The 13,681-nt window shown below is 28.5% G+C and overlaps 1 protein-coding gene across 7 annotated transcripts in view; it reads right to left on the bottom strand.

Moving 5' to 3' along the window:
* Window positions 1-386: 386 nt before the first annotated feature.
* LOC127277125 (GTPase-activating Rap/Ran-GAP domain-like protein 3) overlaps window positions 387-13,681 on the bottom strand; it is a 50,774-nt gene continuing 37,479 nt past the window's right edge. For 5 of the 7 annotated variants that reach the window (XM_051297970.1, XM_051297971.1, XM_051297966.1 and 2 more), the window contains exons 3-18: window positions 10,833-10,899; window positions 10,627-10,710; window positions 9,114-9,195; window positions 8,870-8,988; window positions 8,696-8,760; window positions 7,908-7,974; window positions 7,667-7,769; window positions 7,463-7,561; window positions 6,789-7,001; window positions 5,735-6,006; window positions 4,140-4,425; window positions 2,394-2,746; window positions 1,913-2,249; window positions 1,714-1,800; window positions 1,380-1,631; window positions 387-1,306 (exon numbers count right to left, since the gene is read on the bottom strand). In XM_051297970.1, coding sequence (XP_051153927.1) covers window positions 1,062-1,306; window positions 1,380-1,631; window positions 1,714-1,800; window positions 1,913-2,249; window positions 2,394-2,746; window positions 4,140-4,425; window positions 5,735-6,006; window positions 6,789-7,001; window positions 7,463-7,561; window positions 7,667-7,769; window positions 7,908-7,974; window positions 8,696-8,760; window positions 8,870-8,988; window positions 9,114-9,195; window positions 10,627-10,710; window positions 10,833-10,899 — 2,731 coding nt within the window. In that variant the 3' untranslated portion in view covers window positions 387-1,061. The remainder of the gene's footprint in view (window positions 1,307-1,379; window positions 1,632-1,713; window positions 1,801-1,912; window positions 2,250-2,393; window positions 2,747-4,139; window positions 4,426-5,734; window positions 6,007-6,788; window positions 7,002-7,462; window positions 7,562-7,666; window positions 7,770-7,907; window positions 7,975-8,695; window positions 8,761-8,869; window positions 8,989-9,113; window positions 9,196-10,626; window positions 10,711-10,832; window positions 10,900-13,681) is intronic. The other 2 variants (XM_051297973.1, XM_051297969.1) reach the window with 1 other exon arrangement.

The raw sequence follows: 13,681 nt of genomic DNA, 5'->3' as shown, positions 1-13,681 counted from the left end.
TTGAATGAAAATGATGATAAGTCAAATCTCTTCATAACCGACAGTCAATTACAGATACAATTAATTTACTATAACTTTTTTTTTAAATATATTCTTAACATAAATTTCAATTGCTTTTTTAAATTTCCTCTTAAACAACAATATTTATAAATTAAAGAATTTTACACCATAAATTATTTATATATAAATCTTATCTACAGTCGATAAATAGTTTTACTTTTTGTTACATTAGATTCTGTGACTATCATAAATATATACTATTTTTTTATAACTTCTTTTTTTGACATTAAATGTCTTTAACAATTTCTTAGGAAATTGTTTTTTCATAATTATTTTTGAGTGATAATTTCAACATTTTGATTTTGTCTAAAATGAGAAAAATGACGTTTTTTGCAACATTATTATTTTTTTCTTTATTATTATTTGATTTTCATTTTTCAATGATTTACAATAAATATGGAATCTTAGATTAAAATTTTTTTTTTTTAAATAATTAACATTGTCGTAATGTGCATTGAAAAGTTGTGTTATATCGATCCGCGCACGTTGACCTCATAATGTGTTTCACTTGCACTGCAGTATGTGCCTATAGCAATACTGCATTCTTTTTTATTGTGAACCAGATTTGTAAATTGTAATTTATAATTAAAGTTACTTGTCCCTATTCTCATGATTTTTTTTTTTTAGATGTAACACAACTTTTATTTGCATTGACATTTTTTTTCACAACACATTTTGATTGTTTTGCTTTGAATTATAATTTACTGCTTTTACTCTTTTTCTTTTTTTTAAAAAAGATTTTCTCTATTCATTTCTTTTCTTTCTTGCAATAAATTAATTTGTATTAATAATATTTTTACCTTATATTTATTGCTGCCTCATACAAATAAGTTTTTGCCATTCATTCTTTTTCTTTTTATCTTAAATTGACTTTTCAACTTATCCGTATAGTAAAATTTGGTATTATTCAAAATTCTGTTAGTTAAATTTTTAACATTCGTTAATTAGCAAATCATTATTCTTTGGCATAAACGGATATTAAAATACAATTCTTTTTCTTATTATTTACTCGAAGAGCTGGAAATAGATGTCCCTAAACTAGGAGTTGGACTACTGCTGCATGATCTGCTTAAAGATCTGTGTGGTTCTGCACTGAGGAAATTTCTATCATTTGTTGTAGGTGGTTTATCATTTGGTTCTGCCGGACTTGCACATCTTCTTTCACTGCAACTGGTAACTGATGTTCTCGATAGAGTTTGTAAAGGAATGCGATAGATTCTCATTGGTTTGTTGTCACCCTGTGAACCTGTTAAAGAATAATTTGTTTTTAGTTTATTAGCGAAAAAATTTTATTTCTGAAAATTGAAATTAGAATTTACTTTGAAAACTGTTTTGAGATGACGGTGGACTGTTACTTCGTTCTTCTTTCTCTGACTTATTGGTGTCCAATCGAATTTTTTCACATTTTGAAGCTAAAAATTCAGGAGCAGTAGTTGCGAAGAAAATATCTCGTTTCGATGATATTAAACACAAATTTGGCATTGCAATAGTATGAACCAAATTTCCATTTATTATCAAGCGAATTTCCATGATGTCTGCAGTAAAGGCAATCACGTAGGGGAAGGCACAAGCTGAAAAGCCATTGTTTAATAGTTAAAATCCATTCTCCGAAATCGATTATAGGATTAGAGGCTAAACAAACAAATTTCATACCAACAGTTACAGGTACGGAGTTCCAATTAAAATCAAACTCCGTTGGAGATGCATTTTCTTCCGTTAATTTTTGAAAGTGACATGTATCTGAAAAGAAGTGTTTCGTTGATTTTGATAATTTCTCTTTCTATAATATTAAAGTGATTGGATTCTTTTTTTTATTGATCGTTTCAAATATATATATATATATGAGACCTACTATTGTAGCATAATAAAACTTCTGGCTCTTCATCTTCACAAAGATCTAGAGCAGCAATCAAATGAGGCTTGACAGTTCCCTCGAGATGAAGAATTCTTGATGTTCCATTCGCCGAAATTAGCTCGAAACTATGTCGTAAACCGCAGCAAAGTACCCATTCATTTCCAAGTTCTGAGCTTTCAATAATAGTCACTAAGGAGGGCTGTTCACTGGCATTCAATTCCTTTAAAAGGAGAAAACCATCGACAGTATCAGTATCTGCTGATGCACACCAAGTCGTCCAAGCTGCATTGTGTTTCCATTGGAGAACAGTTAACCTTCGTCCAACTGCAACACACTGAAAACCATTGTTTCCTATATTATCTGCGGATCCAATTTCATCTTATTTAAATATATTATTAAATTTTCTAACAAGTATTTTGAACAAGTTTTTAACACTTGTTTTAAAGAAACATATTTTTGAAAATTTAATCCAACACACCATTCGTAAATGAGAGCCACCTTGTCTTGTGATGCTGTATAAATTACAACCTCGTGTGCGTTCTAATTTTCTTTCCTTAACTTGAGAACGATTCTTGGCTGCGGGTGTCTTTGAAGTAGGTCCAGGACTTGATAAATGAGCAGAGTTCTCGAGATTATCTTCTTCCTCATCATCATCATTGAGATCCATATTCGCCAAGAGATCTCCTTCCAGTTCACTTAATCGAAATACATGGACGTTGCTCTCCTTACCTTTGTCCCCTGCTCGAAACAAAAGGATTCCGTGTTGCTCAACTACATCCAACTGTTTGATTTGCACCGATTTGTCAAAGAGAAGACGATGAGAAATGCCGTCTACAAAAAAAAAAGTACAAAGAAGATATGAATGTATTTAAAAAAAAGGGGTGTGATCAATATTTTAACCTACATTTAAGGGTAAATATTTTGATAAAATTTCATTTTATCAAAATGAAACGATAAATTATCTATGTTAGTCTAATCATAGTATTTGCCCTTCTCTTATCAATTTTTTTTTCTAATTTGATATATATATTTTTATACGATGCAGTCGCGTCTTTATTCCAGTTTGTCCTAGTTTTGAAGTTCAGTATCTCATTTTGTATTTTGCTCTAATTTTTTTTTCCGTTTGAGACAATCTTAACCCTTTCTTTTCAAATTGTCTCATTTGGATATAGAAAACTAATACTCGATATATCTTTTGTAGAATAACTATTGTATTTTATGATCAAGGAAACTTGTACTTGCGAGTCAATTTACTTTTTGCATTATTTCAATTCAGATAATCTTTATTTTATCCCGAGAGCCGATCTACGTCACTTTATGTCTCCCAATGTGATCCCTATATAATTCCGGTTTTATGTGCGCGCGAGTTTCATTTTCTCAAACGTAGATCAATTTTACAAACTCTCTCTCTCTCTTATTTTTTTATGTTTGAGTTAATTTATTCTTATGTGCACTTGAAACATTTGCTTATTTATTGTATTTTTGATTATATTCTGTTTAAGTGAATTGAAAACAGAATTAAATTCTTTTTAGTTTGGTTTCAGTGGTTACAAAACCAACAGTTAAAAAATGATTTAGTTTTGATAACAAAACATTTGGTTGGTATTTAAACCAAAAATCTTTTTGTTGCGTCAACAAAATTTGGGTTTAAATACCAACCAAACGTTTTGTCGTCAAAACCAAACCATTTTTTCAGTGTTGGTTTTGTAACATTTGATACCAAACTAAAATGAATTTGAAATATTTTGTTTCCGTTTCATTTAAACAGAATATTAAAGAATACAATAAGCAAATGCTTAAAACGTACCAAAAAAAAATACCAGCCAAACGTTTTGTTGTAAAAACCAAATTTTTCAGTGAATGTTGGGTCAGACAAAACCTGTACGTAATTCGTAAAAGGGTCAGACCCAATTTCTTGTTGTATAAAATAGTATACAGTAAAAGTTGAAAATGGAATTTATTTTCTGTCAATCCTGTCTATAAATTCTAAAAAAATAAATCTCCTAAATGTTATTGGGGTCATGTCATATATATATTTTTCTCTTATTGATGCATCTAGTAGAGAAAAATGTTCTATATTTTATGTAAATAAATGTAAGAGAGATTTACATTTTGTGGTCATGAAAATTGTCAGTAAAAGAAAGTATTACGTATACATATATATGTATATTATCGGAAAAATAAAGTAGATATATTATTGAGTTGAAGTATTGACATGCCTTACCCTCTAAAAGGAATGTTCCTGATTCAGTTGCTAGAATAAGTTTACTATCCGACCATACATCACCACAAATAATCTCGTGTGGAAAATCAGGATATATACATCTTGGCTCCCATGGTCTTGGTTTTAAAGGACCAACAGTTGCCATTGATGTTGGAGCCAGTCCTCGGACAATAGCTTCTAATTTTAGGGCTTGTCCAACACGTACCATTTCAACTGCTCGAGTTTCCTCGCGACGTCGTCCTGGCGTTTCTACAACGTCGGACAATGCTCGACGATTAAGCATATTCTGAAAAAAAAAAAATTGGCTTTTGCAAATGTACCCAATCATGAACTTTCATTTATATATATAATTGCGAGGATGAGATTTTTACATTATTCTCAATATGATAAAAAGAGAGAAATAGAAAAACTTGTCCTTTATTCTTTTACTTTTGTCAATAGTTTTCTATGTTCGACTCTGAAATGTCTGTCCTAGTTTCTTGTCTTCAAAAGGATTTGGCAACAAATCTAACTAGTTGCTTTTAGTTTTTTTTTTTTGTTTGTCTGTTGTTGTTGTTGAATAGTTTGAAATTGTTTCTCTAGTAAAGATTCAATTCTTTACAATTGGCATAGTTTTTACAATTAAAAAACATTTTAAGTTTATTTTTCGAAAAAATTGATATTATAAATTAAAATTATATTTGTCGTTTTTACAATTGTGTTTTTTATTTATATATTATGTCTTTATGTTTTTAAAAATATATCGTTTTAATATTAAATATAGTGGATATACGCCTTCTAAAGAGGAAAATATTGTTTGTTTGACACTAAAACATTTTTCCAACTAAAAGGTCATTTTATCCAGCTATAAAAGTTATTCCCTTTAACAAGTAATTTTGTCTCTGACACTATAAAAGTTTCTGTCTTAAAAAGTGAAGTTTATTTGAAACAAACAGTTTTAGTTCTTTTATTTTATTAAATTAAATTTTTTTAATATTAATTAATTTTTCAATCTCCAATATGAAAAATGATGTTGAGAAAATCGGGGACATCATTATTAAATCATTGTATGCAACAAAACAGTCGTGGCAATCTGTTGCAAATTTATTCTAGGTAGCATATGTGGAAGTGCGGTTGGAAAATAGATCAAGTATAGAAAAAGCAGAAAAAAAAATTTTTTTCATTATTTATTTAATTTTTTATAATGAAAATTTAAAAGGATAACAATCGGAGAGAAAGGTCGTAGGGTTATTGAGTAAAAGTAAATTAAAAGTGAAAAGTCATTCAAATAGAATAGAGAAAAGAAAAGAAAGCTATTTGCGCGATCGTAATTTGTCATTGTCAAGAATCTATCGTAATTTATCAGGATGCATTTGCACTCTGAAATCAATGGAATTCGTATACTGCTAATTGAAAGGAATGTAACCTCTAAACACAATTTACTGTCCATTTATGTGAATAGGTATATTTCACTAATATAGATTTAGTTAACATTATGTTTACATTCTGCGAGAATACTCTGGTGTTATTTAATCAGAATTTAAACAACCTTTGTTTTAAAACTTTAACAATTATAGATTATAAAGAACTGGTGAAAAATTTTAAAAAAAACTCACATTGCTTTTACTTTCTTGAGCATGTTCCTGATACAAATCTCTTAATAGTGTGTCTAGTGTTCTTTCCCTTTTTCTTGAGAATGTTGGCGTATCAAATGTTGCCTTTTCTCCATTAATCAATTTGACCAGTAGAAATTCACGGAAATTACATTGATCTTCGAATAATGGAGGACAAGGTAGACTTGGACCAAAAAGAGGCACATTTTCATCGCAGTAAATAGCTATTCGCCATCCATTTCCACCCTCTTCACTGCATATCACAGCAAATACATCTGTATACATTGAGAAACTCTCACAACTCATTTTCATATTTCCCCGCAAGTTGTTATATACTCTGTAATAACTTTGCCCTCAATTATATATATATATATATTACACTCTATTTGCTACTGTTAACTTTCCGACTTATATTTTTCAAACCAGCAGAATTGTCATTCTACTAAACGACAAGTAATGCAAAATAAATAGAAATTGTGCGGGTACGAGAAAAACATATTGACCTACATCTCTATACAAGTATATATATATAGTCTTTCTTTAAAATATAATCAAATATTAATTAATTTTTTTTATGCTTTATTTATAATTGAAAAATAAATAATTGTCTTCTTTATTTTTCTTAGAAAAATTTTGTTTGAATGAATATAACAATTATTTGTAAATTTCGTTTGACCATACCGGAAAATAGATTTTGTTAAATGGTTTCGCGGAAATCAAGGTGACCTTGCACCAATTAAAACAATTATTTTAACCTACATACGGTCTACCTCACTTAAGGAGTTCGTGCCACAGTCCCTACCATTGACTTAACATTTAGCATAGATATACACATACATAGTAACTATATATATATATATGTTGTATGTGTGTGCGATGTAAATCTGAATCTCTTGACACGAGCTTTTGTCAAATGATTTAATTTCCAAATTCATTATAGTAGTTTAAATAAACTTTGGTATTTTTATATAGTATAATTTAAAAACACTGATTTTTAATTGCATTATTAAAAAAAGTACAAATTTTTATTATTTATATTTTAATTAAAATTACTTACGTGTAAATTGACTTCTAATGCAATTTGGATTGAATGTTTCCAAAAATGTTGAATCATCCGTGTAAATAATATTAACAATGTCATTGCCAATGTGCCGCTTTCGTTCCAATTGTTGTGGATTATCTTTTGAATGTGGTAACATTGTACTAACATGATACATTACTTCATGGCCAGCATAAACGGTGTAAATACTTTCTTTTCCCGTCATGTCACCTGTTATTAAATTTGAAAAATTGCAGCCGTTGCTAAGGAAAAATGACCTTAGCAACGGTAACGGTTGTCATGGTAACGGTTGCTATGGTAATGGTTCTTATAGTAACGATTGTTATGGTAACTGTTATCATGGCAACTTGCTTTGGAAACAGTAACAAACAAATTTTTTTGAAAACAATAAAATTTTTTAATTTAACAAATGTTTTAACCAATGTATTTTTTTATATTGCAGGTAAATAATCTGAAGTTTATTGGCATGCTATGAGTATAAGGTAGGAGAATAAGTAATAAAATATAAATATAAATAATATTAAATAAATCAATAAGAAAGATTATTTATTTTTCGTTACACGACTAATAGGAAAGTTTGGTTAACCTACTGACACTTTTTTTTCCGCTTCTTTCTTTTAGATTTAGTTTTCTCTCTTACGAAGCAAATAAATCAGATAAACTGCTCATACCTTTTACATCAAGACCGCCTCTGTATTTGTCCCAACCCTTGAGCCTTATTCTTTCCCCAAGAGTTTCCAAGAAGCGCTCAAAACCTGGGCTGCCTCCTTCTGCAAAGAAAAAAAAAATGAAAAAAAAAAGAAATAGTCAAATCGAAAAAGTTTTCTTGTTTGTAAAAGTTGAAGAGAGAAAAAAAAAGGTTGAAAATTCATTACCATTCGATAGCATTTCGTCGTCAGTTGTTTGACCTTCTTTCGCATAAATAACACCGAATTTAAAGTTCACCGAACCCTCTTGTTCTTCAAGTAACAAAAGATCCTGTATAATATTATTTCATTAATCATATATATTTTTTTACGCAAATATATGTATCCTCTTATATTGTATATTGTTCTTTTATTAAAGAATAAATCTTTTAAAATCTCTTTATAAAATAAAAAGCTTTCACAAAATTACCTTTTGTATTTCTGGTGAAAATATTTCCCTCGGGGCTTTGTCTAGTTTTTCGAGACCAAAGAAGTTGCTGTAATGAGATATATATGAGGTATTTCATTGATAGGATCAGGTTGTGTCAGTTACCCATTTTTTTTTTATATGTTATATAAAAAAAAAATCGGTTTTGATAAGGAAGATTTTCGTTCATTTTCTTTTTTTATATCCTCGTCAAGGTTTTTCTCTCTATGAGATACAGGGACATTTTTGACAATTTTTCATCCGCAGAGTTATAAGTGAGGAATTTTTAGGAGGTAGCAATCTGACAGAACAAAGCCAAAGGAAAGGGGGAAAAAAAGAATTTCCTTTCCAGAAATATTCGAATACATGTGTTGAATACAAATTCCTGGTATTTGAAAAAGGAAGAATCTCTGCAATGGATTTACAAATATTTCCTGAGTAGTTTTTTTTTCTACACTGAGAAAATTTTTTATTTGCTTCAAATAATCGATTACTTGACAAATATCAATCAATTAAATAAATATTTATAAACAAATAATTTTTATTTGAATTAAATAAATTTGTTACAATTACAGAAATTATTGACTCAAATATAATTTATTTAATTCAAATAAAAACTTATTTCGATCAATATTTATTTGATAAATAGTGATTAGTTGAATCAAATTTTTTTTCAGTCATCAGTTAATGACTTTTTCCTTGATACAAATTTAATGAGAGTGAAATATCAAATTTCTTTGGTTGTAAAGTTATAATAATTTTAATTGTCAGTAAATGAAATTTGTTTTTACCTCAAAATTTGCCTGACAGTCATGGTTTTGTTTGGCGAGTAAGGCAGTGATATCTTTTGAGCACCCTGCAACGGGCGAAGAAAAGAAAAAAAAAAAAATAAATCGAGGTTAGAGAATATCGATCGTTTTTTAACTCTTTTTTTTTGTATAGTACAATGATCAAAGTGAACTCACTGTGCGTCTCCAAAGAATCACCCTGTAGTGTGGGACACATTGATCACCACCCTCGCTAATAACGACCGACAGGAACAAGGGATTTCGTTCTTGATCCGAGGCCACATAATTTTGATGTACTGTTTAGAGAAAATGAAAAATAACTTTACAGTTCGCTAATTCAAATATGTAGAATTATTTGCACTTGTTTAAAAATATAAAAATAAATGAAAAGAGACAGTTTGGCGACTTGAATGTTACTCACATTTGCCAAGAAAATATTTGAAGTACCATCGTGTCTGGTACTCTGGATTTTCCAATACTGGCGTACTCGGTGAACCAAACATCTTTTGTGAGATTCCAAATGTTCATGCGGAAAAAGAGTGTTATTATTTTTTTTTTTTTTTTAATTTCGATTAGTTTAAAAGTAAAAAAAAAAAAAATATTTGATTCAAATACTTGCTTACTTGACTATTATCAAATAAATATTACCAAATAATTTTTATTTGAATTTAATACATTTTTTTTTATGTCCATAAATTTCTATTGAAACAAATATATCATTTAATGGAATTAATTATCATTGATTATTTGAATCAAATAATTTTTTTTTCAATGTATAGAATAAAAAAATTATTTATAATTAACATTGTCACACTTTGAATTGACTGAGTTTTATCATCATCTTTTTTTATTTTCTATTTCTGTAGAAACTTTCTGCATGAGTATTCTTAGGGGATTAACTAACATGAGAGGGAAGGTTGGTTAGGGTTCTTATATATATGAAATGCCCATGCAGTTCTCACTTGGGAGAATGTTATTAGAAGCAAATGGCAAACGACTATCCTCTTTAAAAACAGATAATTGTTTTATATCAAACTAAACTGCCTACTTGAAATCTTTCCGGAGTTATTTAAAAAAAAAACAATTTTATAATTATTTATTATTATTATTACTTTAAATAATAATTGAAGAAATTTTTGAAGCCTTAAATTAAATAAAATCTAGATGCTTTAGATAGTTTCCATAAAGTTTACATATCTAGAAACTAGATAGTATAATTTTCTTAACACTCGTAAATAATTTAAATAGTTTCCATGTAGTTTAACTGTCTAGAAATTAGATAGTATAACTGTCCTAACCTTTGTAAATAATCTAGCTAGTTTCAATATAGTTCAAGTATCTAGAAACTAGATAGTTTCCATATAGTTCAAGTATCTAGAAACTAGATTGTATAACTGCCTTGACTTTTCTAAATAATCTCATAATCCAGATGCATTGGATAGTTTCAGTATAGTTTCAGTATAGTTTCAGTATAGTTTTAGTATAATTTCAGAATAGTTTCAGTATAGTTTCTAGCTAGTTTCGGTGTAATTCAACTATACAATAGCTATATAGAAAATAGTTTAACTGCATTGTAAGTGAATAGAAACGTGAAATATTTCCTCAGGGTAGAAAAATTTGTCAATTTCAAAAGAATTCTCATTTCTTTAAGAAATAAATATTATCTATATATTTATAGTTTTAAAAGAAAAATTGTCCATTTAAAATAAAGTAGACAGTTGAAAATTGTCAATTTTAATGGAATTTTTTTTTTTTTTTTTTTTTGTATACATTTCAGTTTTATTCTGCACACACATTCAGACTTTAAATAGAAAATTTCTCTCTTTCAACTCTGACAAATGGTTTTCCATTTGGATTAATTCCGCTTTGTTCAAGATGTAACAAAATAATATAAGGGTATAGTTGAGTAATCCGCTTTACTATTTCATCCTCACCTCTTCTTTCTCGCCTGGTGAATCTCCATTTTCCACGCGAAATCGTCTTCCACTGTCTGTGCCATCCTGCTCAATCTGAGGCAACTAAAAGTGTGAGAGAGAGAGAGAGAGAAAAAAAAATGTTTTTTGTGTCTGAACAGATAAAATTTAAAAAAAAATTTATTTTCATGCTGTGAAAGATTTTTACAAATCCCTGTTTTTTTTACCATTTCCACGCTTCCGTAACATCTTCTTGATAAAACACCTCTTCTCGAAACTGTGTCTGTTGATGATCTGAAACAAAAACATTTTGTTGTTAACTAGTGAGAATAAGGTAGATTTATTGCTTATTTAGGATAATATTTATTGATTTCTTTTTTAATTAAGCGATAAAAAAAATCTTTGTATTGTTCTTACGTTTAACTCATTATTTCTGCGTGGTATATTCTAATGCGTGAGAAGTATCACAATTTGAAAACAATAATTTTAAAGGAAAACATTCCTTTGTTTCAAATAATTAATTTTTAATATTAGAAACTTTTACCTATACATATGGAATATACTATATTTATATACTATACGCATATACTATAAAATGTATAGTAAAGAATGCTTTAGTTAAGTTGATATTGTATCTAATTATATGTGTTAACCTTCAAATTTATCTATCATAATTAAAGTCCTCAGATAACTTTCACAGATAACTGAATTACGGAAAAAAAAACGTTTTCTAAAAAAAAAGAAATATAAAAAAATAGATTTCAAAAGTTTTATATTATAAATTTATAATTTTAAATTTACTATATATATTTGATAAATTTTTTTACTTATAGTACTCTTAATGTGTCGGAATTTAAGAGTTTCACATTTTTACATACATTTATGTGTAAAAATTAACAAAAATCTATTAGTTTTATTTTCATGAGTAATGTAATTTCAAGTTTATTCTTAAAATAAGATTATTTTTTTTACTGTATGATGGAATTATTTTGAAACTCACTTTAAGGATAATTTCCATTTAATCGGATTTTAGTTAAAAGTTGATGTACATTGGAAAATGTAAAAATGGATTAAAAATTTGCATCGGATTAACATTGATAATCTCGGATTGGAAATTTTCCATAAATTTATAGTTATAATTGGATAGAAGCAATAACCGAATTACACATATTTATATAATAATTTATAATTATTTTTTTACGCAATTAAATAATATAAGTCTTTTTTATTGAGAAACTATATAGATTCTGCCTAGGAAACCTATTCTAAATATATTCGAAATAATCTATAGATGCACTAGAAAGTTTCCAATTAATTTAAGTAGCTAAAAACTAGACAGTTTGACTGTCAAAAATTTTTCTACATAATTTAAATGCACTAGATAGTTTCTATATAGTATAAGCATACAGAAACTGGACAGTTTCAATATAGTTCAAGTATCCAAAAACTAAATAGTATAACTGTATAGCAACTTTTTGGAAATTAGATAGATTCAATATAGATTGACTATCTAAAAACTAGACAGTTTCCACACAGTTTAAGTACATAAATAGATTGAATTTAGAAAGTTACTCTCTAGCGATACTGTCTAGTTTTCAGATAATTTAACTATATAGAAACTATCTAGTATCTAGGTACTTGAACTATATGAAAACTATCTGGTTTTTGGATACTAGAACTATATAGTTATATTTTAGTTTCAGTATTGTTTAAGTATCTAGAAATTAGATAACTGTCTAGATGCAATCTAGATGAACCAGACAGTTTCTATATAGTTCTAGTATCCAAAAATCAGAGAGTTTTCATATAGTTCAAGTACCTAGATAGTTTCAATATAGTTAAATTATCTGAAAACTAGACAGTATCGCTAGAGAGTAACTTTCTAAATTCAATCTAGATGCACCAGATAGTTTTCATATAAGTCAAGTATCTAGAATCTATACAGTTTCAATATAGTTTAAGTATCCAGAAACTAAACAGTTTCTATAATTTTAGTATCTAGACACTAGATAATTGTAATATAGTTTAAGTTTTTTTAAAATAGATAGTTCCCACCTAGTTCAAGACATAGTTAAAGACTAGATAGTTACAATATAGTTTAAGTACATAAAATCTAGATAGTATAAATGTTAGAACCTTTCTAAATATTCTAGATGCACTAGATAGTTTCCATATCGTTTTAGTATAGTTCCAGTATATTCTTAGTATAGTTTCAAGATAGTTTCCCTATAGTTTTTGTATAGTTTCAGGATAGTTTCAGTATATTCTTAGTATAGTTTCAAGATAGTTTCCCTAAAGTTTTTGTATAGTTTCAGGATAATTTCAGTATAGTTTCAGGATAGTTTCAGGATAGTTTCAGTATAATTTCCGTATAATTTCAGTATAGTTTCAGTATAGTTTTAGTATAGTTTGAGTAAAACAGTACCGTAACTACACAGAAACATAAAATATTTCCCTACGGGTAATTAATAAGGTTAATTTAATTGCAGATGCGTCTTAAAATAAAATTTTCTTCTTACTGTGTATAATTTAAAGGAAAGAAATTTTTCTTTATAGTTTATGCACGAGAAAAAAGTATAACAAAAGAGGCTTTCTTTTATCAAAGATGGGTATATTATAAAGTAAGAGGGGCCTAAAGAGAGGAAAATATTTTGTCAAGCACGCGACACGTTGATTTGACTGCCCTTTCTATACTCTCCCTCTCTCTCTCTCTCTCTCTCTCCTTTTTCCCCCCTCGTTGGTGTAAATATCTGGGTTAATGAGAACGAGCTGAGGTCGCACCTCAGCGGTATAGTTCGCCGGGTTCTCTCTCTCTCTCTCCCTCTGTCTCGTTGTCGGCTGTGAAAAGACGACGGATAAGGAACTTGGACGAATAGCGAGAAATGTTATCGACTTTATATATATGTACATATACATATATATATACTGTATAGAATTTTACGATGGATGGTGTATATATATAGCCCGTGTGAAAAGGAACTAAACCGGAAGAATATTTGACGTTTGCTATATCGTTGACCGATAACGATCCTGGCATATTTCGGATAAACTAGAACTTGGCACGTTTCAAAATTCA

Source organism: Leptopilina boulardi, unplaced genomic scaffold, assembly GCF_019393585.1.
Source record: "Leptopilina boulardi isolate dan_hultmark-lab unplaced genomic scaffold, ZJU_Lbou_2.1 LbouV2_165, whole genome shotgun sequence".
Lineage (NCBI taxonomy): Eukaryota > Metazoa > Arthropoda > Insecta > Hymenoptera > Figitidae > Leptopilina > Leptopilina boulardi.
This window is presented reverse-complemented; position numbering and strand designations above follow the sequence as displayed.